Here is a 24,301-nt window from a genome sequence, read left to right as displayed (position 1 = left end):
GTTTTTTTGTTTTTTTTTTTTTCTCATGAAACAGCCTGGACCATGTTCTAGGACCAGGGAAATGGCAACATCAACATCAATGCATATATACTGGAGGGTAAAAGCTTCAGTGGGGATGTGTGCATTCAGGCTGTCTGGGGACCCTTTGGGGTAAGAGAGGTGGAAGATAGTAACTATGCCACTTTCGGCTGTTCTTTTTGGAGACAAGCCCAAGGGGATCGATTTGAAAATTGTGAAAAGGGAGGGATTCAAAGGGGCCTGCTAGGCGGCCAAGTTCAACTTCCTCCAGGAGGTTTTCCTCCATAAGTAAGGGTTGTCGATGAGCTGAGGGAAGGATTTTGGCTGTTCTGGAGAATTGGTTGCCCTGGAAACCCACCCAAAAACCCTAGCTTATCCCAACAGAAAGTTTAGTAACAAAATCCTAGATGTACTGGGTCCTGAGTAGCTCAGTTAAAAGGGAAATATTCACTGGTGTTTGGGGCTTCATAGAGAGCAAGACTTTAGCAGTTTGATGACTTTTACTCAACCTGGCCTCTAGTTTTTGGAGAGGGGTCATCACGGCAGCAGACAGGGTGGTCTCCATTGCAGGTTTTGCAGCGGTGTCTCTAAGGGCAGGGGTCTTGGCTGCATTTGCTCCCGGGGTTGTTATTATTGTGCAGTCCACACTGTGTGTTGTTGGGTCATGTAAGATGGCTTGCAATGCGAAAACTAGAACAATTCTTACACGTCCCCATCACTCAAACCTGAATGTTTTTCAAACTTTAAGACCAAGGTAGTATTTCCTTTATTTGGTAGACTTTAATTTCCTTGATTTCTACTTAACTGTAATTTTCGTTCAGCTTTCAAAATTTTCATTCAACTAAGTTTACAAATGACACGCATTTCATGTGATTTCCCACCTTTTGCTGTTTTCATCACATCAACTTCCAGTCATTTTGTAAAATCAAACCAGAATCCAATATAATTAAATTTTCAAGTATATATACAAATAAAATTTAATAATTAAAAACAATTTTTCCATTCATGCTTGCTGAATAATCACATTGGTTATAGACAACTCATATCCAACATACGCACATGGAATAATTGTTAAGTATACATATGGACCTTAAACTTGGTCAGTAAGAGAAACTATGCCTTTAGTCAATGTCTTAAAAATAATGTACATGTAAGGACTTACCTGCTGATGGAACACAATATGAGACAACCATTAGGAAAGCCAAAAGACAGTAGCTGATGCACCTCAACATTTCCTATCATACAGAACAAATGTCAAACCAGCAATACAACAAAACATCAATACAGCAGAACCAACCAAAATGGCAATTAATGCTTGTAAAAGTGCATGTTGCAATTCTTGTTGTAAGGTTGTATTTAATAAATACCAGGCGTAGTCAATCGATAAAAGTCGTTATCACAAATCAATCAATTTAATCGATATCAATCACCGACTGCTATCAGCAATCGATAACAATCGCAGATGTTTCTGCCAGTTTTTTTCCATTCTTGTTATTAATTTTTGTCAATGATCGTAAAAGATATGCTGGCTATGATAAATTGACTGAGTCAATAAAAGCACTATAGACAAATTTTGTCAAACATTTTATCACTGTAACTTGCAAAAGGACAAAAATAATTTCCGAAAGCAATTGACAACAATACTGATACCAATCGATGAATCAATCATTGATAACTCACAACTTTTTTTCTTCATCTATTTTCGATCAATTATCAGTTTATTGATTGACTATGCCTAGATAAATAGTGCTGCAATCTTCTTGTAGTTTCTACTCCTAAATTTGTTACATTAATTGTTATCTATGTACGAATGTACAAATGTACAATTCATGCAGTTCAGACTCAAGTCTAAAAGTAATTATAAAAGTATTCCCGTGAGTAACCAGAAACTAACAATCTTCTTGTAGTTTCTGGTCCTTAATTTATAACGTTGTTATTTATGTACGAATGTACAAATGTACAAATCACGCAGTTCAGACTCAAGTATCAAAGTATCTACAATTGTATGCACATGAGTAACCACGAGTGAAAATACACCAGATTATGTTGCTGGCATCAGAATGACATTATTACTGCCTTTTAAACAGTTTTTACAATTAGTTTAACAAAGTAAGGTACACTCTTTTGATATCAAAATTAAATTAAACCCTTTGCTTTAGAACTCTTTGCTTCAGAGGCTTCCTAAGGGAAAAGGCAGTGGGTGAGGGATAACAGGGACAGTAAGAACACTGGGAATATATTGGTCTTTATGTCAGCCTTTGTCACTATACCCCGTAGTAGAATGTAGTGTTACGGATGCAACACTCGATCAAGATGTAGCAAGAAATTCAGAACAAGGTTGAAGATTCTGCCCTTAAGACATACCAAGCAAGACAGGAGGCTAATAAGAAAAGAGAACGACCATTACACAGACCCAGCAAGTGGAGAAAGAAAGAGTAAGAGAAGAAAAAACAGCAAAGAAAAACAACTGGTGCAAAAGAGCTGGAGACGAGATAGTCATCTTTGTACTGGCCACACCAGGATCTCATCTACAAAGGAAGTACCAACAAGAGGTTAAACGGCAAGGTTTCAAGATTAAAGTTGTCAAGAAAGTTGCTGTCCATTCAAACCCTGCCCGTGTGAAAGGGAGAACTGTCTGGTTTGTAAGGTGGATAGGGGAGGACCGTGTGATAGACATGGTGCGACGTACAAAATTAAATCCACCGTGGCAAGCTCCTATACCAGAGGAACAGAACACCTGTAGTCACTTGAAAATAAGGAAGAGCAATCGGCCCTATGGAAACATTGCAGGGAAAAGCGCGAATAAAAAATTCAGAAATTCAAGATGAACGTAACCGATGTTCTTTTCAAATGGCACCGTGATTAGCCAGATCATTGAGGGCGTTATGACAAAGTACTAAAAAATTCATTGATGAATTCCAAAAGCAAATGGAACTTTTTCTGCATTCCTCATGCAGTGGTCTCACATGACAAAACATGAAGGATATTCTGTGACCATGTATCTACAGCAATTATTTTTCATGGCAGCTTTTTACGGAATCTAATATGGCGTACAACTGATGAGGCTAGTTTTGGCAAAATATATTTTTAGTGCCAATTGACAGGTTTTCTAAACAGCTTAGAGAGTTTTTTACGGTGTGTCAAAAAAATATCTAGGACGAGATGTCTTTTAATTCATACAATACGTTTTTATGCACATGTACATGCAGATGTAACTGATCGCCTGCCTGGATAACATTTGCATATATCAGTAAGGATGCCCAATTCTTCCAAGATGACAATGACAAGCAATAATTTACATACCTTTCTGAGAGAAGAAATTTCAATTTCTCTGATATGTGCTACTACCCATTGAAAAAAGAATAAACAAACGTTGAGATGGGTAGCAGCTTCAGAGAAGGTTGGGTGCATTTGCCATTCTGTAGAGTGATCTCAGAGCACACTATCCAAGGTTCCGCAGGAGAGGGTTTGAGGAGGTCTTCGGAGAGTGGTAGTGTGGAGTGAGTACATCTGCCCATTTACCATTGCGCTGGTGAAAAGGAGTGGCCAAAAGTGGTAGTGTTTCATATATTGAGGAGGGCCAAATAGATGTCATCTGACCTTTTAAGAGTGGATTTGGCATCACTGAACACTGCCTCAGCTTTGCCATAGCTGCAAGACCAGTAGATAGTGAGATGAGGTAATGTGTTCAAAGCCATAGGTTTGGGCAAATTCATTTTATTTGTTCAAGATGAACTGAAGGCCATTATCTGTGAGACAACACAGTGGTATGCAATGGCGGGCAAAGTGGGCTTTGGTAAACCTGATAATGGGAGTGGATTGAGTGTTTATCAGTGGGTCCACTTTATCAGTGTCTTTAGACATGTTTGGCCAGAAAATGGCATCTTGAGTGAACTGAATGCAGTATTCACCTCCACTATGGAAGTGGTAAATTTTGTTTAGCATGTTTTGTCTCAGTGAGACCAAACATGCGAAAGGGACAATAGCACAAGTAGACTTGAGAAGGATACCATCTGCAACAGCAAGTTCTTCACAAAAATGCCACAATGCTTGAAGCTGAAGGGGTAGATGTTCTTGTGAGGGTGACCAACCGTGAAGGTAGTGATGCTCCAGAAGTTTCATGTCTGGGCAAGATGCTGTGGCCTTGCATAGTAGCTTGCATGTAGTGTCAGTAAGGATCCTTTGGACAGTGAGGTGGGGTCCATGTGACCAACATGTAGATGGAAAACACAGAAGGTTTTTGATAGAGAGGGGTTGGTGGCCTCGTCTTGATATGGGGCTCTAGACAGGGTGTCTGCTAAGTGAGGAACCCTTTCTGTAAACCACCACAAAGTTGTAATGCTGTAGGGAAAGCGTCATCTTCTGCAAGCGTTTAGGCTTAGAAGTTGGTGATCGGTATGGACTGTGATGTTCAATTTCCCCAGAAGCCATTGGTCAAATCAGTTGAAGGCTTCAATCATGGCACGGCACTCTTTTTTGATTTGCGCATACTGCTGCTTGGTTGGGGTAAGGCTTTTGGAGCTATATGGGAAGGGTTGTAAGGAAGATTCATCAGGAGCGCTGTTACTGTGTTGTTTGCTTGGTTGAAAGAGAGCTGCTCTTAGACTGTAGTCAGAGTTGTCCACTTGAATGACCACCAGTGTTTTGACGTAGTGGTATGCCAGGCATGGAGCAGAGGTGATAGGCCTTTTGCTTCATTAAATGCTTGTTGGTGTTGTATTGACCACAAGAATGGTATGTTCTCTTTGGTTAGGTTCTGTAGAGGTTGGGTGATGCTGCTAAGCTGTGGACAGAATTTGCTGAGGTTGTTGATTGCCCCTAGGAACCTGCAAACTGATTGTTTGTCACTTGGGGTGGGCATGCTAACTATGGCTTGGACAGTGACAGAGTTGGGTTGTAGACCTCTGTAGCGATAATGTGACCCTTGAAGGTTGCCTTTGGAACCAGGAATTTCAATTTGTTAGCATTTCGTTTTACATGATGCGGCTCAAATCTCTCAAGCACAGCAACAAGGTTGCAGTCATGGTCAATTCTGGCTTCCAAGTCAATAGTACCACAGCTCGGTATTAAAATGTTATCGGCGAAACTGATGACTTGGATATCTTCAAGTACCATTTGGATTCAGTGCTGCCATTCTTCTGATGCAGAGGATAAGCCAGATAGTAGCCTAGTCTGTCTGTAGCGACCCCATTGCGTAAACATGGTGGTCATCAAGGATGATTGTAATGTCAGGGGGATGTTTTGGAAGGCTTCTTTGACGTCTACAACTGACATATTTCATTCCATGCAACTTATGGAGGTTCTCGTCCAAGCTTGGGATGAGATAATTTGGATGTTGTGTGGTCTTATTAAGGGTCTGAGGGGGTCTGAACAGATCCTTATCTTTCCCTGTTTGGTGGGGGTACGCCCTCTCCCCCCATACAACCATGTTTGACATCTATTCCCTTGGTTGAGGTACTCTAACCAGCTGTTTCCAATTTTGAGATGGATCACCGGTGAATGGGGGCATGGATAGGTTTGACATTAGGATCCAGGTCAAAATCTACTGGCAGGTAGAGGAAGCCATGCACCTTAAAGAGAGAGGTGCAGTTCTTTGAAATGAATTCCAGAGTTAAAGATCCTGGTTTGGGCCAGACTCGTTCTGAAGTATCTGGAGGTGTTGGAGGTGGCCCTGCTGCTGACTCTTGATTATTAGGGCCAGTTGTCAGGGGCGGGGGATGGTGGCTGGCAAAGCACCACTGCTTCAAATGATATGGCTTGGCCCACTACAAAAGCCAAGGTAAATGGTAGGTCTTCAGGTTTCCTTTGACCATCTCTGTAAAATATATCTTCTCAAAAACAGCTGAAGGACTCATTGAGACCGAAGAGAAATTTCTCTTTCATGAACTCATCGGCCAAAAGAACAGCATCTGGTGGCAATGCGTACTGTGGTTTCGCATGTTGAAATTGAGGTTTTGTCTGTTTGTCTTGCCTTAAAGTGCTGGCACCAATGTAGTGCTCTTTGATTTTTTGAAGCCAAATCCAGGGCTTTCCAGTTTCATCCGCCAGTATTTTGGATGCAGTTACATCTGCTCCATTCAGCAGTGGGCATAACACTACAAAGGACCACTAGTTCGAAGGGTCGTTTTGCGGAGATGTAGTGGTCTGCAGTTTTGGTGAATCTGTACTTAACAGAGTTTCTGTAACCTTCAAGTGAACAGTAGTCATGGAACTGGGTTTCCCAGAGACGATAGTGGTTGCAATTTGATCACATGGCTCGTACATCAAGGATGGGTTTGTCATGCTTTGAAATGGCACAGAGTGTCAGACGGCATAGTGGCACTGAATTGTTGCTGAAGTAGCTGTGTCAAAGCTTGAATGATTACGAGTAGCCTTGTTGAAGCTTGAATGATTGTGAGTAGCTGGGTTATGTTGATGTGACAAAAAGTGGAGACTGGATTTCAGATCGGTTGTGACACCATGTTTAAAAACAAAGTTAAAAAACAGTGGTGCTAACAGTGGTGGTAGTAAAAGGAGTAATTCTAACTTCTCAGTGGAACTGAGAAGTTAGAATTGGGCACAAGGAAGAAAATTCCACCCAGATAAAGGTAGACAGTACGAACTACAAAGGCTACAAGATCGTAGAAATTTTGCTCTTCAACACATGACTCGGCAGATAAACAAAATACAGCCTTTTCTCACTGATCTTAACAAATTTGACTTTGTGTCATTTGAAACGGAAGGTCTAAACAATTTACTTGTGAAGCTACAAGTTGCTTACGATAATATCCTCAAAGTTTTAGAGAGTGAATCGGATATTGCCAGTGCTAATTCTTGGTATGAAGTTCACAATGGAGATGTATTTAACTTTAAGCAGTCTGTCTATAAATATTTGTCTAAGGCAAAAGAACTTCAGTCTGCAGAATTAAATTCTGCTGCTTCCAACCAGTCTCATCCCCGAGGAAAGTCTAGTCACTCTGGATGATCAAATTTGCCATCAATTTCATCTAAATCAAAATTGGTAAAAGCCAAGACTAGGTTTGCAGCCTTAGAAGTTGAAGCAGCTTTTCTGAAGGGAAAACAGGCATTGAAAATGGCCGAGGAACAATTGGAGCTCAAGACAAGTCTAGCTAAGGCAAAGGAAGAAGAAAGGAATTATGAACAAATGAACAATGAAGAGTTGTTATACACACCTACTTGTTTACAGACACAAAAGCTTCCTATGTTTCCAGTGTCCAGTCTACTCCCAGCTAACATTATGAAGGATGCAAACATTACCTCCCTGTCAACACCAGGGTCGGTTGTACCCATGACAGCAGCAGCAATGGTGACCAGTTCATGCTCATCAAATGCCATTTAAGTTTTGGACCCTGCTTCAAAGTCTCTCCCAGTAAGTTCTTTCCGCAATTATGTTTCAGGGCACGAAAAACCCTCTCAAGCAAATCCTCTTAGTGGAATTATACTATGGGGCAAACAGCCCCTATTTACACAAGCCCAATGACAGCATGCAGATCAGAAATTGCAGCATTTGACTTTGAGAAACATGTAGACATTGTGACTCCTGGGTGTGTAGCAAACCCCACTGGAAACACCAAAGTGCACATACCTCACTGACTCGATCCCACTTTGTAGATGGGCCTGCAGCTGTGTATTCTATCAGAGATCAATTTAACGGGGAACCCACAGACACTGCAACATTCCTAATAGCCCTCCAGGTTGCTCAACAAGTTTGTCTGTTAGCTGGTGGGAGTCCAGGACAATACCTTTCAAGATATTGTGGACATTCAAAGAAAGCAGATGGAATTGTCTCAAATTATGATTTTCCAGCAAGCAAGGAGCCTTCTGCCATCAAGCCTCCAATGTTTTAAATTGATGCTATGGAATTTCATGCATTTACGACTGCCTTTGAGTCTTTGATTGAATTTAAGGTTCAAGACCTCTGTGAAAGGCTGTATTTTCTTGGTCAGTACACTTCAGGTAAACCTAAAAAAGTTGTTAATGGAGTCAGAAGGATCCTACAAAGAAGCCAAGGGACTGCTAAAGAGACTGTTTGGAGAACCATTCAAGATTGCAAATGCCCACATCACCAAACTGTCTTCATGGCAACCAATCAGAGCAAACGATGGCTCAGCTCTCCAAAATTTCTCTATTGCTCTGGATCAATCAAAATCTGGTATGAAAGGCATGACTCACATGGACGATTTAAACACAGCTTATGTACTGCGACAGCTTGGAAAAAGTTACCCAGGCATCTACGAAGCAAATGGACTGAAAGGAAACTAAAGTCCAAGAGTGGAAAGGAACAAGCCTTGCCATGGGATTAGAGCAGGAAGGTAGAAGCAAGCAGTCTGTGTCATGTTCTTCATGCAAAAGGCCTCACAACCTAAACAATTGGGAACATTTTTAAAAGAAAACTCTAACTCAGTGACAAGAGTTTGTAGTGGAGAAGAAACTGTGCTTTGGTTGCTTTAGTGATCAGCACATTGCCAAAAACTGTAAGGAGCGGGAGACACATAAAACTTGCAAGGAACAACACCCCACATCACTAAATGACAATGACTGGGCGAAGAAGACCAGCAACGTCAGTGATAATCAATCTTGAGCTGAACCTCGTGTTAGCAGCAACCACACTGCCATCTGTAACATTACAGAAGCTGGAGATGTACCTATCAACATGAGTATATTACCAGTTTATTTGTTTCACAAGAGTGATCCAGCAAAGAAGATAAAGGTTTATGCACTGCTTGACAACACCAGTGGTGGGACATTTGTGGGTGAGAAGTCGATGAAGGCGCTTGGCATTGAGGGAAGTGACACTGACCTAATCCTTACTACAATTCATGGACTGTGCAGTGTTACCACAAAGGCCATTGAAGGATTGGTGGTGGCCAACATTAAAGAAGAGGATGTGATGTTGTCCACACTTACCTAGAACATTTATGCAACAAGTCATTCCAGCAGACCATAATGAAAGACCTTGACCTGACGTAATTTGCAAGATGTCTCATTTGAAGAAAATCAGTCTGGAGATACAATCCTATATGGCAGACATCGAAGTGGCTCTGCTTATTGGATTGAATTGCCCAAGTGCCCTACATCTCAGAGACATTGTTTACAGTGAAGAGTCAGACCCGTACGCAGTTCACTCACGCCTCGAATTGTACGTCAATGGTCCTTCTAAACTTCATAGCCGAGTGGTAGGATTACATACAACAGAATTCATGTTTGTGGAGAGGACACTCTAACAACCTCTCAAGGATTTGTAGTCTGGCAGAGAATGGTGAATTAGACAGATGTTCGAGTTGGACTTCTCTGAACAAGAAAAGGCAACAGCATTGTCACATGAAGACATCAAGTTCTGAGAAAGGAGAGTGATATCTTTAATCTTAAAGACCTGCATTATGAAATGCCCCTCCCGTTTAAGCTTCAAAACATTCAGCTCCCTAACAACTATGCACAAGCAGAGAATGGTCTGACTGGCCTAAAAAAATGTTTGAAGGCCAATCAAAGATATTTTTCGGATTACTGCAGTTTCATGTCTGACATCCTCTCCAAAGGACATGCTCACAAGGTGGATGGTGAGTTCAAAGATGAAGTTGGAAGAACCTGGTACCCTCCCTATCATGGGATCTATCACCCGCAAAAGTCGAAAGTGTGAGTGGTGTTCGATTGTTCGGCCACATTTGAATGACACTCCTTGAATGACAAACTTCTTCAAGGACCAGATCTTACTAGTAACCTGCTTGGCATCCTTACCAGATTTCGGCAGGAGAAGTATGCCTTTATGGTGAACATTGAGAAGATGTTTGTAGCAACTAGAATTTTCTTTGACTATTTTAAATTCCATGTTTTTGTGTGCCATCTACCTATGGGAATTACGTATCCAGCACACTAACACTTAACCGATTATTATGCATAGTTTGGTGTCCTTTTGCCAGTGCTTGTTTGCGGCTGGCGGTTAGTTTTTTCCCGGTTTCTACCCCGTTTCAGACTAGAATTCCACTGTTGTGAAGTTCCGAATTATTGTTGTCAAGAGATTTATCCTGCTGGACTCGTCACGGTGTGTAAGTTTATTTTTCTCCGCTTTTAGTTTGCATTTATATCTTTGTACTTTGGTATTTTGCCTTGTTTATTTTTCAATTGAATCAAATCACATCACATCACATCAGATCACGTTACATCACACTCACCCATAATTACTCTTATTTACTCTCGCGCTTATCCGAACCATGATCAAAAACTGTGCATTCAAACTGTGGCATCAATTTCTGTAGCGTCTATACCTACAATGTTCTTTCAATAGAGAGTTAGAAGAGAAGATAAAAGTTACCTCAGATTTCTATAGTGGCCAAATGGAGACTTGGAACAGAAAGCCAAAGACCATCCACCTGTTTGGTGCAGTATCATCCCCTTCATGTGCCAACTACGCACCTCAGTGTACAGAAGACAACAATGAAGACAACTATGGAACCACAGAAGCCTTCCCTTAGAAGGAACTTTTATGTGGATGATGTTTTAAAATCTGCAACCACTGAAAACGAAACTATTGATCTAGCGAAGGATGTCAAGGCAGTGTGCGGAAATGGAGGATTTTACTTGACTAAGTTTGTGAGCAACACGGAACACATCATTAACTCAATTCCTGATGAACACAGAGCAGAAAATGTGAGGAACCTCGCAATTGGCCAAGGTAAGTTATCCATTGAGAGAGCACTGGGAGTCATTTGGTGCATCAAATCAGATACGTTCAACTTCACGATTGAACTTGAGGATAGCCTTGCACACGTAGAGGCATCCTTCTGACGATTACTTCTATTTACAACCTCTCAGGTTTCATTACTCCAGTAGTACTTGTTGGACAGAAGATGTTACAAGTCACCTGCCATTCTAACAGCTGAGATGAGCCAGTTGACAATGCAACCAGAAGGAGATGCGAAAAATGGTGAAATGAACTTTGCATCCTTACCAGATTCTGGCAGGAGAAGTACGCCTTTATGGTGTATGTTGAGAAGATGTTTTTTCAAGTGAGAGTTAAAAGAGAGGATCAAAGTTTCCTCAGATTTCTGTGGTGGCCAAATGGAGACTTGGAGCAGAAAGCCAAAGAGTATTGTATGACCGTGCACCTGTTCAGTGCAGAATCATCCCCTGCATGTGCATGTGAAAGTTTAAAAGTGCCAAGAAGTTTCAAAGCCCACGGAATTTGGAAAGGTTGTGTCAGTGCAACTCCACTGTACGTCTGCTCCTTCAATGTGTGGGCATGGATAGTGCTCATATTTGATGAAATATGCTCATATTCGAGGAAAATGAACATTGTGTCATTTGTTATGGGAAAGGCCCACGTAACACTGAGGAAGACAGTATCCCAAGGTTGAAACTGGCTACTGCCACGATTTCTGTCAATATTGGTGACAAGTTGAAGAAGGAATTGGAGTATGAGGACATTAAGGGCCTCTATTGGACGGACAGTAAAGTTGTCTTAGGCTTTAAAAGTAATGAATCTTGTCATTTTCATACCTATGTAGCCAACAGGGTTCAGCTTATCCACGAGCACACCACACCTTCACAATGGCACTATGTGGAAACTCAATTGAATATTGCTGATGAAGGGTCAAGAGGTATGTCCCCAGAGGACTTTATGAAGAAATCAGAATGGATCAAGGGTCCTGACTTCCAAAAAGAACCTGTAGAGAGCTGGCTGAAGGAAGAAACATATGAAGAACACATGGATGCAGATTCTCCGGAAGTCAAAAAGGTCAAGGTTAACACTAGCATGGTGAGAGAGAACAGTGATATTCTCAAGAGACTTCAGCAATTCTCCAGTTGGTTTAAAGCGAAGATAGCTGTAGTGCTTTGCCTGAAATACAACAGAAGTCTCGGAGATAGAGTTCTGGCCAAGAGGAAAGTGTCCAGTGATGTGGCACCTGAGGAAGGACCTGCTGGACCCAATGTGCTAGTACACAAGTCAATGTAACTGACTTAGAAGAAGCAGAAATGGGGATCATAAAGCAAGTACAAAGAAATGAGTTCCCATCTGAACTTAAAAGTCTCCAAGACATCAAAGAGAAACTCATCTATAGTAGTCGTAAGTCAGACAAAGAAAAGAAACCCTATTTAAGAAAGCAAGTTCTCTCTGCATGTTGGATCTACAATCACGGACAAAAGCAGTTGAGACACTCCCCCCCAAAAAGCTTGTTTCATTGACCCCGTGATTTTTTCAATCTCCAATTTTCACATTCGACCCCCTCTCCCCTTTTCAATGTTGTAACCACGTGACAGTGTCCACGGAGCGTATTTCAACATTGAAAAGGGGGAAAAGGGCGATTTTTTTCGCAAACCAAGTGTTGAATTTCACTCTCCACAGGACAAGCAACAACAGTGACAAAATAAATAAACAAGACTGGAATTGGAATAATTGTTGCATTGCTTTCAATCATGTGCCAAGTTTTTATTTTGGATTTTCATCTTGAAATAACTTGTTTACGTGGCATTTTGAGGCCCAGTTAGCTATTGTCTTCTTCAAGCTTCACGAAAACTTCTTGATCAATGCTTGGATACCTCAAATGTGAAGGGCTTGTTTTGTTTGAAAGGATGAAATATTTTATTAGCGATGGAATGTATGAAAACAAATCGTGTATGTAACGATTCTAGTTTGCGCAAATATCATGGAAGTTGATAACAGCTGGACGAGAGAGGTGAACATTTGCCAGTCTCGTCAATTGTCTTTTCTGGCGTCAGTAAAAAAATTTCATCCTACCGCATAGTTTGAAAGCGTTATTTCTTATAATATTGTTTTATTCCAAACAGAAGAATATATTTTCACGAGTGAATGATTTAAAGCAAAATGGTAAGTAACTATAATGATTGATTCTATGATCTTGATCCAATACAAAAGAATTAGAAACTTCTCAGTGGTCTGTTGTCTTTTTTACAGTACCCTCTGAAAGCCCCATTATCTTTGTCACCTGACTTCTCAAAATGCAGATCATTTTATTTGTGGTTGAATAAATCAAAATAAAATGGTACATGTAAATCGAATCCTCGTCTCAAAATGTAAATCATTTTATTTGTGGTTGAATGAATCAAAATAAAATGGTATGTATGTAACCGCTGCAATATTCAGTCAGTATGAGACTGGTCCTTGAAAAGGCGCACATCAACCCTTGTGTGTTGTTAACGCGTTTTTGAAGGAAATTTTGGTTCCCTTAGTTCTGAGCGGTACTGTACAATCGCATTTACAATCACAAACAGATGACGAACAGCAAGGGCAACCTTTTTAGCTATTTGAAGGGATACCCTTTAGTGTATGTTTTTGTATGAGAGGTCACATATGATCAACCAAGTCTACTTTACAAAATCGAATCCTCCTCTACAACCCATTGCAAGCTCACGCAATCCATGGGTTAAAAACCATTCACTTTTGGGAGTTTGCAAGTGTTAAAATCATGCCTTGGATAACAGTGAGATGTACAGTACTGATCAGAAGAAACCTAACAGGGAACGCTTGACAGAACGCATTCTGTTTTGTTCCACACGTGTTCCCGTTCCCATTCTGTACCCGTTCTGTATCCCTTCTGTATCCGTTCCGTATCCGTTCCGTATCCATTCCGTCCCCGTTCTCTATCCGTTCTCCATCCGTTCTGTGCTGTTCTGTTCCCGTTCTGTTAGCGTTCCATCAGTAAGCGTTCTTGGAACTCGTTCAGAAGAACAAGGTTTCCGAGAACTCATTTACAAGATTAGTGACACTCATTTGCATTTCATGAAATGGGTTAAAACTGTCGACTATACGAACAGTAAACTTAAATTTCTGTGGTGAAAATGAGTCCAGTTACTCGAAAAATACGGGAAGATGTTATTGTTATTGGCCAGTTTATTGTAAGCCTTTCTGCGAAACGATACAGAGTGACCATTAGTCTGTGTGATTGCCTGAGGAAAGGAAGAAGTAAACCAGCTTGTCAAGCACTCTAAACGCCATCGATGAAAAAATGCAAGCAAAAGACGAACTTTGGGCTCTTGTATTTACACGAATAGTTTTAGTGAGATTTAACATTGAAGTATCGCCGAAAACTGTTCGGCAAATGCGGCAGAAACTTGGCTGGAGGACGCGAGTGGTGCAAAGTACTGACAAAAAGCCGAAGCGAGCATTTTCTGATACTTTGAGTGATGTTAGTTTCAAAGGCGAAAGCTCAGTTAAGATTGAACGTTATCCTCACCGATCCTTCCGCAAAGTTGGTGAACAACACCGTATTAAAAGTCAACCAAAACATAGATGTTTTGTTTCGTTTCTCTTCATGAGGAAACCTTTCAATCCCAGTCTAACTCGACTCGTCCATTCATTTCCTTATTTGGACATAAGTTGAGCTGATTGACAATAACAAATTGGCCGCGATGACCACGAAATGGACAAAAAGATGCAGGGAAGATGCTTGCTTAGTGTGTGTAAACAGAAATAAAAGAAGACATAAGATGATTCGTTCTGTCATTTTCTCAAGACTGCCGGGCTGGACAAAAATTGGACGAACGTGTATTTAAAGTTATATCGTTTCCAAATCCTTGGTAAGCACTCTAATAGCGTAGCTTACAGTACTAGCATGTGTTCTGAAGAACGCATTGTCTTATAGTTTGCGATCAGCAGAACACTTTTTCCATTTTTGGAATTCGTAACCGTTCCGTATCTGTTCCATTTCCGTTCGATATCCGTTCTGTATCCGTTCTGTATCCGTTCTGTATCCGTTCTGTACCCGTTCTGTACCCGTTCTGTACCTGTTCTGTACCCGTTCTGTTCGCGTTCTTGTAACCAATCTGTATCCATTCCATTTCCGTTCGCAAACGTGTTCCCTGTTAGGTTTCTTCTGATCGTTTCTGTAATTTACATACCTCTTTAGAAGAGGAGATTTCAGCTCCTCCAATATGTGGTATTACGCTCTGAAAAAGACAATATTAAATATAACGTATACAGCTCATCCGTACATTTAATGATGGCTCAGGTCAACTTTAGTCTTAAAACTATATTGAAACAGGGCTCGAAATTAACTTTTTCATCCGGGAGCCAGTTAGAATAACGGAAAAATTTTGGTCGCCAGATTGGAAAGTTTGGTCGCCAACTTTTTGTATATATAACTTACACAAGAACACGACTTTATACTTTACTTTGCATGCAAGAAAAGTCATAATTGAAGAGCAAAAACAATTAGAAACAACACGAGTAACACTTAGTTATAAAGCTACCGTTGTTCTCAGGTGATATGTCTCTGGTCCGAAGGTAATGTTTGTCTCCATAGTCATTTTAAATGAAGGGAAGCATAAAACATTTTAAGTCCATGGCTTTCATTGTGAGACAAACATGGGTCATTGCGTATTTTCCCTTTGCTACTTCTTCGAAATGTTCTTCTTTATTTTCGACTTGCTTTCCTCGACGCCTTTCAACAACTGATGAAGGATTCAAAATTTGGATCAGCCTTTTGGCTGAGTGTTCATTCTCTGCACGTAAAAACTCATGTGATTCCTTCAAATGAAAAGCACATGGTGTTGAAGTGCGCCTGTGATCCAAGTTTCGGAAGAAGCCACTGAAACAATATGGCGCGCTGTGAACGCAGTATTGATGTGTCGAAATACATTCAATTTTTTCGATTATCTTGTAAAATTCAGACATTGTTTTACTGGGGACGGAATGGTGAGTTGTATACTAGCTACCATATCCGATTGATTTCCTAATATAAAGATTTAAAAACAAAAGTTGTGTCGTGGTTTTCTTTAGCTATCGGACAAAATGCGGGTCACCAGCTGGCGACCAGTTCTGAAAATTTAGTCGCCAGTGCTCAGTTTTTGGTCGCATTGGCAACCAGTCAGTCTCAATTTCAAGCCCTGTGAAACAAAAATTGACTCCCAATAAAATACTCACTTTAAGACAATAATTACAGCTGTCACTTCAGCAACAAAGCATACATCATTTAATTTTAACTTCAAAGCTTCGATAAAATTAAACATAAAGACAATTTCACACACAAAGGTCTCGTCAATTGTCTTTTCTGGTGTCAGTAAAAAAAATTTCATCCTACCACATCATTTGAAAGCATTATTTCTTATAATACCGTTTTATTCCAAACTGCGGGACATATTTTCCCGAATGAATGAATTACAGTAAAGCAAAATGGTCTGTAATGATAATGATCGATTCTATGATCGTGATCCAGTGCAAAAGAATACACCGATTCCAGAAAAAACCGGAAGTTGCACATAAGCGAGGCTTAATAGCCCTCGAGCTTTCAAAATGGCGGACAAAATGCTGGGGAAGAACGAAAAAATTCGAATGCATGTAAGTTAGAGCTACTTGTCTGGAGCAAATGTGGTAAAGAAAAGGAAAAGAGTTGGATACAAGTGTTGTGCAGCTGCAAACTCTAACAATCGAAGCAAAAACCAACCTGATTTATCATTTCCACGACTGAGTTTCCTTCGGACAAGCTAGCCAGATAAACAAAGAAGAAAAAAGTGGGAAATACTTATGCAAAGGGGAGATGTCTATTTGACCTCGGTAGGAAATAATTTTTGTTGTTCCGAGCACTTCTTGCCCGTACCCTCGGCTTTCCCTTGGGCAAAAGTTGATGAGGAATCTCTGTGTAGAGCGAAATATGTGATGCATCTGAGTCTGGCATATGAATACCCATCAGCTTCAATCAACTTAAGAATTGATCAGTTTTCATGCCTCTGAGGTAAACAAAAAACGTTTCCCAAAAACAATGTGGAATGTGGAAGAACATTAGTGATTTAAATACAGCCATTGGTGAATTTTGAATATTTTTTACTCGCTTAATATTTTAGCAAGATCTGGCTTTTAGGTTTAATGTTTAAGAACTAGCAGTGTCAGATAAATTATTGTATGGGCCAATTTCCTGCACTTGATGTTGCGGAGCCAGCCCATTAATTATTTACCTGAAGTTTTTTCAGGCTGAATTTGAAAACATAAGATGCAGAATAGACTGCAGAGAGACAAAAGGTCAGACACCCAAGACCTGGACACCCAAAAGTAAACTTTACTCCGAATTAAAGTCTCACAACACATTTTAAGCCCTTGTAAGAATTTTCCTTAATGTCGTAGATTTGATAGACAGCTTGTACTGGCAAGCAGGAAGGTTATAATCTTCATCCCTTCTATGCAACCAAGTAAATCAGAACTGACTATAATTTTAATACCAATTTTCTAAGGAAGACTGTTTTCCAACCATGAACCAGAACTGCAAATGTAAGAATACAAGCTTAAATGGCTATTAGGAGAATATATGGATGGCATATATTTGAGGGTGTAACTCCACTAAGGTTGTGTACAGTTGTTAATCAACCCTGGATAGTGAGCTATTTGCTTGTAAACTGGCAGAAAATAAATATTTGGTGATTTCCACCGTACTGAAATTGTGCATTATGTGGCTTCATGTTCTATTTTCTGGCACAGGGTGTAACATAGACGGACACATGGTAGAGCTGGTGTATAATTTTGACCTCATTGAGAATTTCCTACATTGTATGATCTTATAGATTCCCAATTGTTTTGAACTATTTTGAAATATTCATTCAAATATTCATTACCACAGAAAAACTAGAAGTAGCTGAATTCTCTCATATTAGATGCTGGACAAACTTTTTGGACCTTTGATATACATTATTTATTCTGGCTTTAGCAATAATCACATCGTGTAAGGCCATCTCTAAACATTAGGTAAGCCAATTCATATATAATATATTTATCAAAAATTGTTCAATATTCTTTAGCGTCTCCTTCCACCATTCTATGTCCAAGGCAATTTGCTCATTAAAAATTCGCAGTTACTTCCAATTTATAGCCAGGAAATTCCAAAGTCTGTTCACAACAAAGAGTGGTTGTTGTACATGGTACATCATAAACTGAAGTTCATATGACTCTTGTTTACTTTTAAACCAGTGTCAAACATTTTGCATATTGATTTTATAAGGCAATCTTTCATGGTCTCACTATCCATAACAATGACATTCCTAGCTTAAATTATTTCATGGAGATTGCTCTAACTTGGGTCTGTAACCTGAGTCCAGCTGGGGGCCCTTGGGGAGGCCCCCAAAATTTCCCTTTTCTCTTGAACAAAAAGAAAAGCATTTTGTTACTTGCACCTTCGTCTATCCCTGTTGATGCATTATTTCGGTGTACTTGTCCATTACTAGTTGCTAGTTTTCCAGGCCATCTTTCATGGCATGTGACCGATAGTCTTTGTTACACTGTAGTACGCTTCACTGATAATTTTATTAGTGATTTGACTGATGAATCAGCTTTGTGATTGCGTCCTACCCTGTAACGCAATGATGCTGTCACTCTACTGAACCCTTGCTTATACCATTCTTGGCGAGTAGATCGTGGTCTTGTTTGATACTCTGATTAGCATCTTTTGAACTGAAGGATTTCCCTTTATTCTCCAACACCGATTGTTAATTTATGAAGAGAGATTGGATGTTCTCTAACTTGAGAAGACTGAAGTCATCAGTGAAAAATGAATCAGCCATAGGAAATTTGTTCAAGTGTTTTGTTGCAATGTTCCCGATATCCGGCACAATTTTTAAATTTACTTCCCTATGTTCTTTCAAGCTCTTGCTTCTCATTGAATAAGAATATCAACTATTGTTATATACCTCGTTCTTCAAAGCCCACCGACAGATGTAAATAAAGTGGCCGGGTATTCTGAAGTTGCTCCATCTGTTTTACTACTTTAAGCTACTTTAGCTTTAGTAAAGTATTCTTCGGGTCAGGGTCGTAAACTTTTACAATTTTCATTTCATTCAGATTCTTTTTCCTAAACCGACCATGAACAAAGTTCTTTTAGGCAATAAAAATAGTGAGAACAGGTTGTTTTTGCGCACATTGGAGATCGAGACAATCGAAGGATGGAAAACATTCCTGTCTAAAAGTTCCTTTATTTTGCCCCTTTGATTTATACAGCGACGTTTAAGCCAGAATTTCGGGAGCAACTTCAGAATACCCAGCCACTTTATTTACATCTGTCGGTGGGCTTTGAAGAACGAGGTATATAACAATAGTTGCTATTCTTATTCAATGAGATGCTAATAGGTGGCCAGGTATTCTGGAGTTTAGCCGAATTTCGATTGGCTGAGTGTCAATTTTTCAATGTTCTTCGCTCACACTGACGCCAGGAATATCATCAGAAAAGAGATTGGCCTTTCTTCTTCGTTCGCCATGTTGCTTTATTTATCGCAAGGGCTATTAAGCCTCGTTTCGGTGCAACTTCCAGTTTTTTTCTGGAATCGGTGTATTAGAAATTTTCCGGTGGTCTGTTGTCTTTTTTACAGCACCCTTTGAAAGCCTCGTTATCTTTATAAGTTGATTTCTCAAAATGCAAATCACTTTATCTGTGGTTGAATGAGTCAAAATAAAATGGTATGTATGTAGCCGCCGCAATATTCAGCTGGTATGAAAGACATAGAACTTGTCTGCTCCTTGAAAACACATGACATTCATGCCAAATGTTGTCTTTAGGAAAGGTCGTTAACTTCCTTTCACAAAGGAACGAAAGAAGCAAACTAATGTGTTTACTTTAATGCACTATAACGTGAAGTCAAAACACAGTCTAATGCAGCAAAACGGTGCACGCGTTAACCCCTTTGCATTGTTAACATGTTATTAATGCAAATTTTGCTTTGCTTAGTTCTGAGAAGTACTGTTCATTTGCATTTACAATCAAAAACAGATGACGAACAGCAGGTAAAAGGTTTTTTGCCGCTCGAACAAATACCCATTAGTGTATGTTTTTGCATGAGAGGTCACATATGATCAACCAATTCTACTTTACAAAATCGAATCCTCCTCTACAACCCATAGCTAGCTCACACAATCCATGGGTTAAAAACCATTCACATTTTGGGAGTTTGCAAGTGTTAAAATCATGCCTTGGATAACAGAGATGTAATTTACATACCTCTTTAGAAGGGGAAATTTCAGCTCCTCCAATATGTGGTATTACCCTCTGAAAAAGACAATATTAAATATAAAATATACAGCTCATCTGTACAATTAATGACCGCTCAGGTCAACTTTAGTCTTAAAACTACATTGAAATAAAAATCGACTCCCAATAAACTACTCACTTTAAGACAATAATTACAGCTGTCACTTCAGCAACAAAGCATACATCATTTAATTTTAACTTCAAAGCTATGATAAAATTAAACATAAAAACAATTTCACACACAAAGGTCTCGTCAATTGTCTTTTCTGGCGTCGGTAAAAAAAATTTCATCCTACCACATCGTTTGAAAGCTTTATTTCTTATAATACTGTTTTATTCCAAACTGCAGGACATATTTTCCTGAATGAATGAACTACAGTAAAGCAAAATGGTCTGTAATGATAATGATCGATTCTATGATCATGATCCAGTACAAAAGAATTAGAAACTTTCTAGTGGTCTGTTGTCTTTTTTACAGCGCCTTTTGAAAGCCCCGTTATCTTTACAAGTTGATTTCTCAAAATGCAAATCACTTTATTTGTGGTTGAATGAGTCAAAATAAAATGGTATGTATGTAGCCGCTTCAATATTCAGCCGGTATGAAAGACATAGAACTTGTCTGCTCCTTGAAAACACATGACATACATGCCAAATGTTGTCTTTAGGAAACGGGTCGTTAAATTCCTTTCACAAAGGAATGAAAGAAGCGAATAATAACCAAGCTTATACCCATTAATGAGTTTACTTTAACACGCTATAACGTGAAGTCAAAACACAGTCTAATGCGGCAAAACGGTGCACGCGTTAACCCCTTTGCAATATTAACATGTTATTAACACAAATTTTGCTTTGCTTAGTTCTGAGAAGTACTGTTCATTCGCATTTACAATCACAAACAGATGACGAACAGCAGGTAAAAGGTTTTTAGCCACCTGAACGAATACCCATTAGTGTATGTTTTTGCATGAGAGGTCACATATGATCAACCAATTCTACTTTACAAAATCAAATCCTCCTCTACAACCCATAGCTAGCTCACGCAATCCATGGGTTAAGAACCATTCACATTTTGGGAGTTTGCAAGGGTTAAAATCGTGCCTTGGATAACGGAGATGTAATTTACATACCTCTCTAGAAGAGGGAATTTCAGCTCCTCCAATGTATGGTATTACCCTCTGAAAAAGACAATATTAAATATAAAATATACAGCTCATCTGTACAATTAATGACAGCTCAGGTCAATTTTAGTCTTAAAACTACATTGAAATAAAAATTGACTCCCAATAAACTACTCACTTTAAGACAATGATTACAGCTGTTACTTCAGCAACAAAGCATACATCATTTAATTTTACCTTTAAAGCTTCAATAAAATTAAACATAAAACAGTTTCACACACAAAAATCAATGAAACACCCTTTTTAAGTCAAGAAGTAAGACTGGCAAGCATAACCAAAAAGAAACTAAAATTGATAATAGGCAAAAGGGACTTTTAATTGCAGTATAACAATAATAGTGTTGTTGTTCAATACAGTTAAACAGTCATGCAGAATTAAATAATTAAAAGTTAATAATCATTATCCATATAATGAAGAATAAGAGCTTTCGAACTGAAGTACTATCCATGCAATTACCTGTTAATTTGCTCAATACTCTTTCAGGAACCAAGTGGTTCAGTCTCAATATGTATTGGAGTGCCACAAGAAAAATTTACTGCTATCTGAAGACAAAATTAATGTCAATTTAACATTAGCTAGGCACACCTGCATTTTGGTTGCCAAATGTTCTTTATATTTTAAACAGCCAGTTCACATCTAGATTATAAAGTATGAATGTTTGTGAAAAAAAATAATATTATATTGCTTCCCCTGCAATTACCTGCTATTGTTCAATATTCTTCTGTCCAACAAGCGGGTCAGTCTCAAAATGTGTTGGGAGTGCTTCTTGTTGTCTGAAGATTAATTAACAAAACATTTATAAGAACACCTGCATGCATGTCATTTGTTCTACATACATTATATTTTAAACAACCAATGGTCAATGTTTCAATCAAATATAACATGGAAGCTTAACGAAGCTGTTCTTTTTGTAACTTTTCATCTTACGAAGTATGAAAGCTTTTAAAAATATATTTATTTAGTACTACACCTTTATTAACTGTAATTGTTCAAAAGTCTTTCGGCCACCAAGTGATTCTACATCTAAATGTATTGGAGTGCCGCAAGAAAAACTTCCTGTTGTCTAAGAATAAATGTCCATAACATAAAGCACACACACATCGAAATTGATATTTAATACTATGTATAATATGTCCTGTTTTAAACAGCCAGTTAATGTTTTTGCCACACTTGCATGTAAACTGCCGAATGTTCTACTTTAGGCTTACTGGGAATTCCCAGGGGGAGGGGCATCTCAAAACCCACAATTTTTAAGGGAAAGTATAGCATAAAAGTGGAATTTCCAGAGGGATGGGGGGGGGGGGGTGAGGGGGTGGGGTGGGATCAAACCAAAAAAAAAAACAGACTTAACTAGTAGCAATGAACAAATGTTCTGAAGCATACCTCAAAAAGCCCTCCGGTCTCCATTCCCCACAACCCGGGTGATTGGTGTAAAAGACATGAAGCGGCACTGGAATGTTTATGTAAGCATTAATCCCAGGGACCGAGATTGCTCACCACTTGTCCGGCTCAAGACTTATTCTCGGGGTTTTATCTAGGAGGGTGAATACGTCGAATTATTAGTGCATGTAATGTTTGCGCTCACTTGTTAGTTCTTGTAAGTTGATCGATTTCTGTGTATTTAGCTCCATTTGCTTGTAATCTCCCCCTCCATGCTCGGCGATCTGTGACCATCTTTGAAACCATTCTTCAATGAAAAAGACCGACATCGACTTAGGAAAAAAAGAAAATCCGTTAAAACAAAAAAGGGAAATCATTTCATTGAACCTTAATTACAAGAAGAACACAACACATCACTGCATATTAGCAAAGTTCACATGTGTACCTTGGAAGATCGAGGTGTGTTCCTCGTCATTGCATTGGAATTACTTCCTCTCAGCTGGTTGACTTTACCATTTTTAAAGTTCAAGTGCATTTCAAAACTGCCCATCGCACTGTAGCCGAGAAAAATCGAGGAACAAAGACCTGAAATAGCCTTGTCGCAGAAGGCGCTCTTCGCAAAATGAGTTAAACGCGGAGAAGGACTGGCACTACAATAGCCAACAACCCAACGACTGTTGTTTTTGTTGTTTCCTGTTTTCCGGTTCCCAGGCAAACCGGAAGTATTGTAACTTGTCTATTGAAGGAACGCTTTATAAGGAAATCGAGGCTGAAATTTGCGAAACTTTTAAAATATTTTGCGAATAAACCTGAGGCCGAGTTGTGAACAGAATTTTAATTTTGTGTATTGAAAATTTGTAAATACAGTACAAACTAAACCGTAAAAATTCGTCCTTTCGTAGCCAAAAAAGGCAATAAAAACAGCACTAGCAGTATGTTCGATACTAATATCATTTCTGCAAGAAGTTATATGTACCAAATCAGGCTTAAGGTCATTCCCCAGTATTGCATTGCGCATCCTTACTGCGCATAATTTATGGCGACATTAGCGAGCGTTCGTGCACGCGCATATTGAAAACATGGCGGATTTGCCTTGATATTGCGTTCTGTCAGTTGAAAAATGGCTATAGCTAACTAACGAGCTCAGGCACCCCAAAATTTGTTCCAGTCATTTTAATCAACTAATCATTAGCTTTGCGTGAGAAAAGACTTCTGATTTCTATGTTTGAAAATTGAATAAATAAGAAAAATAGCAGCTGCATTGTAGTCTTTTTTAGTTTGCAGTTTGATAGCCGTGGCAAGCAATTTGGTTCCAATATTTTAACAGGATTCAGTTGTCTGTCAAAATCAAACTTAAAAAGTTTATTTGTGTCCGACACAAGTATTGACTGTAGTTTGAGACGTGTTTTTACGAGTCTGGGCTCACAAAGAGTTTACAATAACTTGGAATCGTTCTTGTAATAAGCATTAAATAACGCTAAAATGGAGCATGGGCACCCCCTTTTTTATTTGATAATTTAAGTTCTCATATGAAAAATATTCATTGGACAAAGTTTGAACAAAAATCTATGTGCAATTTTATTTCTGGGGAATTACTTTAAATGCCTGCGGACTGGCTCGAAAATTACTTTAACACCATTCAGACACCAAATACATTCGAAAACAGAAATGTCATACGCTATTGAAGAATTGGTCCATGCTTAGCGTGCGTATATCGAGTTATGGATGCACGCGGGAAGTTTGGACAGCACGAAAGAAGCGCCAGAGTTG

General features: G+C 39.3%; 1 protein-coding gene across 3 annotated transcripts; it reads right to left on the bottom strand.

The window, feature by feature from the left end:
* Positions 1–203: 203 nt before the first annotated feature.
* Positions 204–23,341, bottom strand: LOC145503270 (uncharacterized). Of its 3 annotated transcripts, XM_081482767.1 has the most exons (8): positions 22,977–23,164; positions 22,737–22,863; positions 21,852–21,924; positions 21,608–21,693; positions 21,101–21,148; positions 19,944–19,991; positions 14,872–14,919; positions 1,213–1,253 (listed from the first exon to the last, which is right to left on the bottom strand). In XM_081482767.1, the coding sequence occupies exons 1-4, from the start codon at positions 23,079–23,081 to the stop codon at positions 21,690–21,692; spliced, it is 309 nt and encodes a 102-aa protein (XP_081338893.1). In that variant the 5' UTR covers positions 23,082–23,164; the 3' UTR covers positions 1,213–1,253; positions 14,872–14,919; positions 19,944–19,991; positions 21,101–21,148; positions 21,608–21,689. The 3 variants fall into 3 exon arrangements, with proteins under 3 accessions (XP_081338892.1, XP_081338893.1, XP_081338890.1); XM_081482764.1 differs by lacking the exon at positions 21,608–21,693 and having other exon boundaries at positions 22,977–23,167; XM_081482766.1 differs by lacking the exons at positions 14,872–14,919; positions 21,608–21,693 and having other exon boundaries at positions 204–1,253; positions 22,977–23,341.
* Positions 23,342–24,301: the final 960 nt, after the last annotated feature.

This window comes from Orbicella franksi, chromosome 11 (genome assembly GCF_964199315.1).
Source record: "Orbicella franksi chromosome 11, jaOrbFran1.1, whole genome shotgun sequence".
NCBI classification, from domain to species: domain Eukaryota; kingdom Metazoa; phylum Cnidaria; class Anthozoa; order Scleractinia; family Merulinidae; genus Orbicella; species Orbicella franksi.
This window is presented reverse-complemented; position numbering and strand designations above follow the sequence as displayed.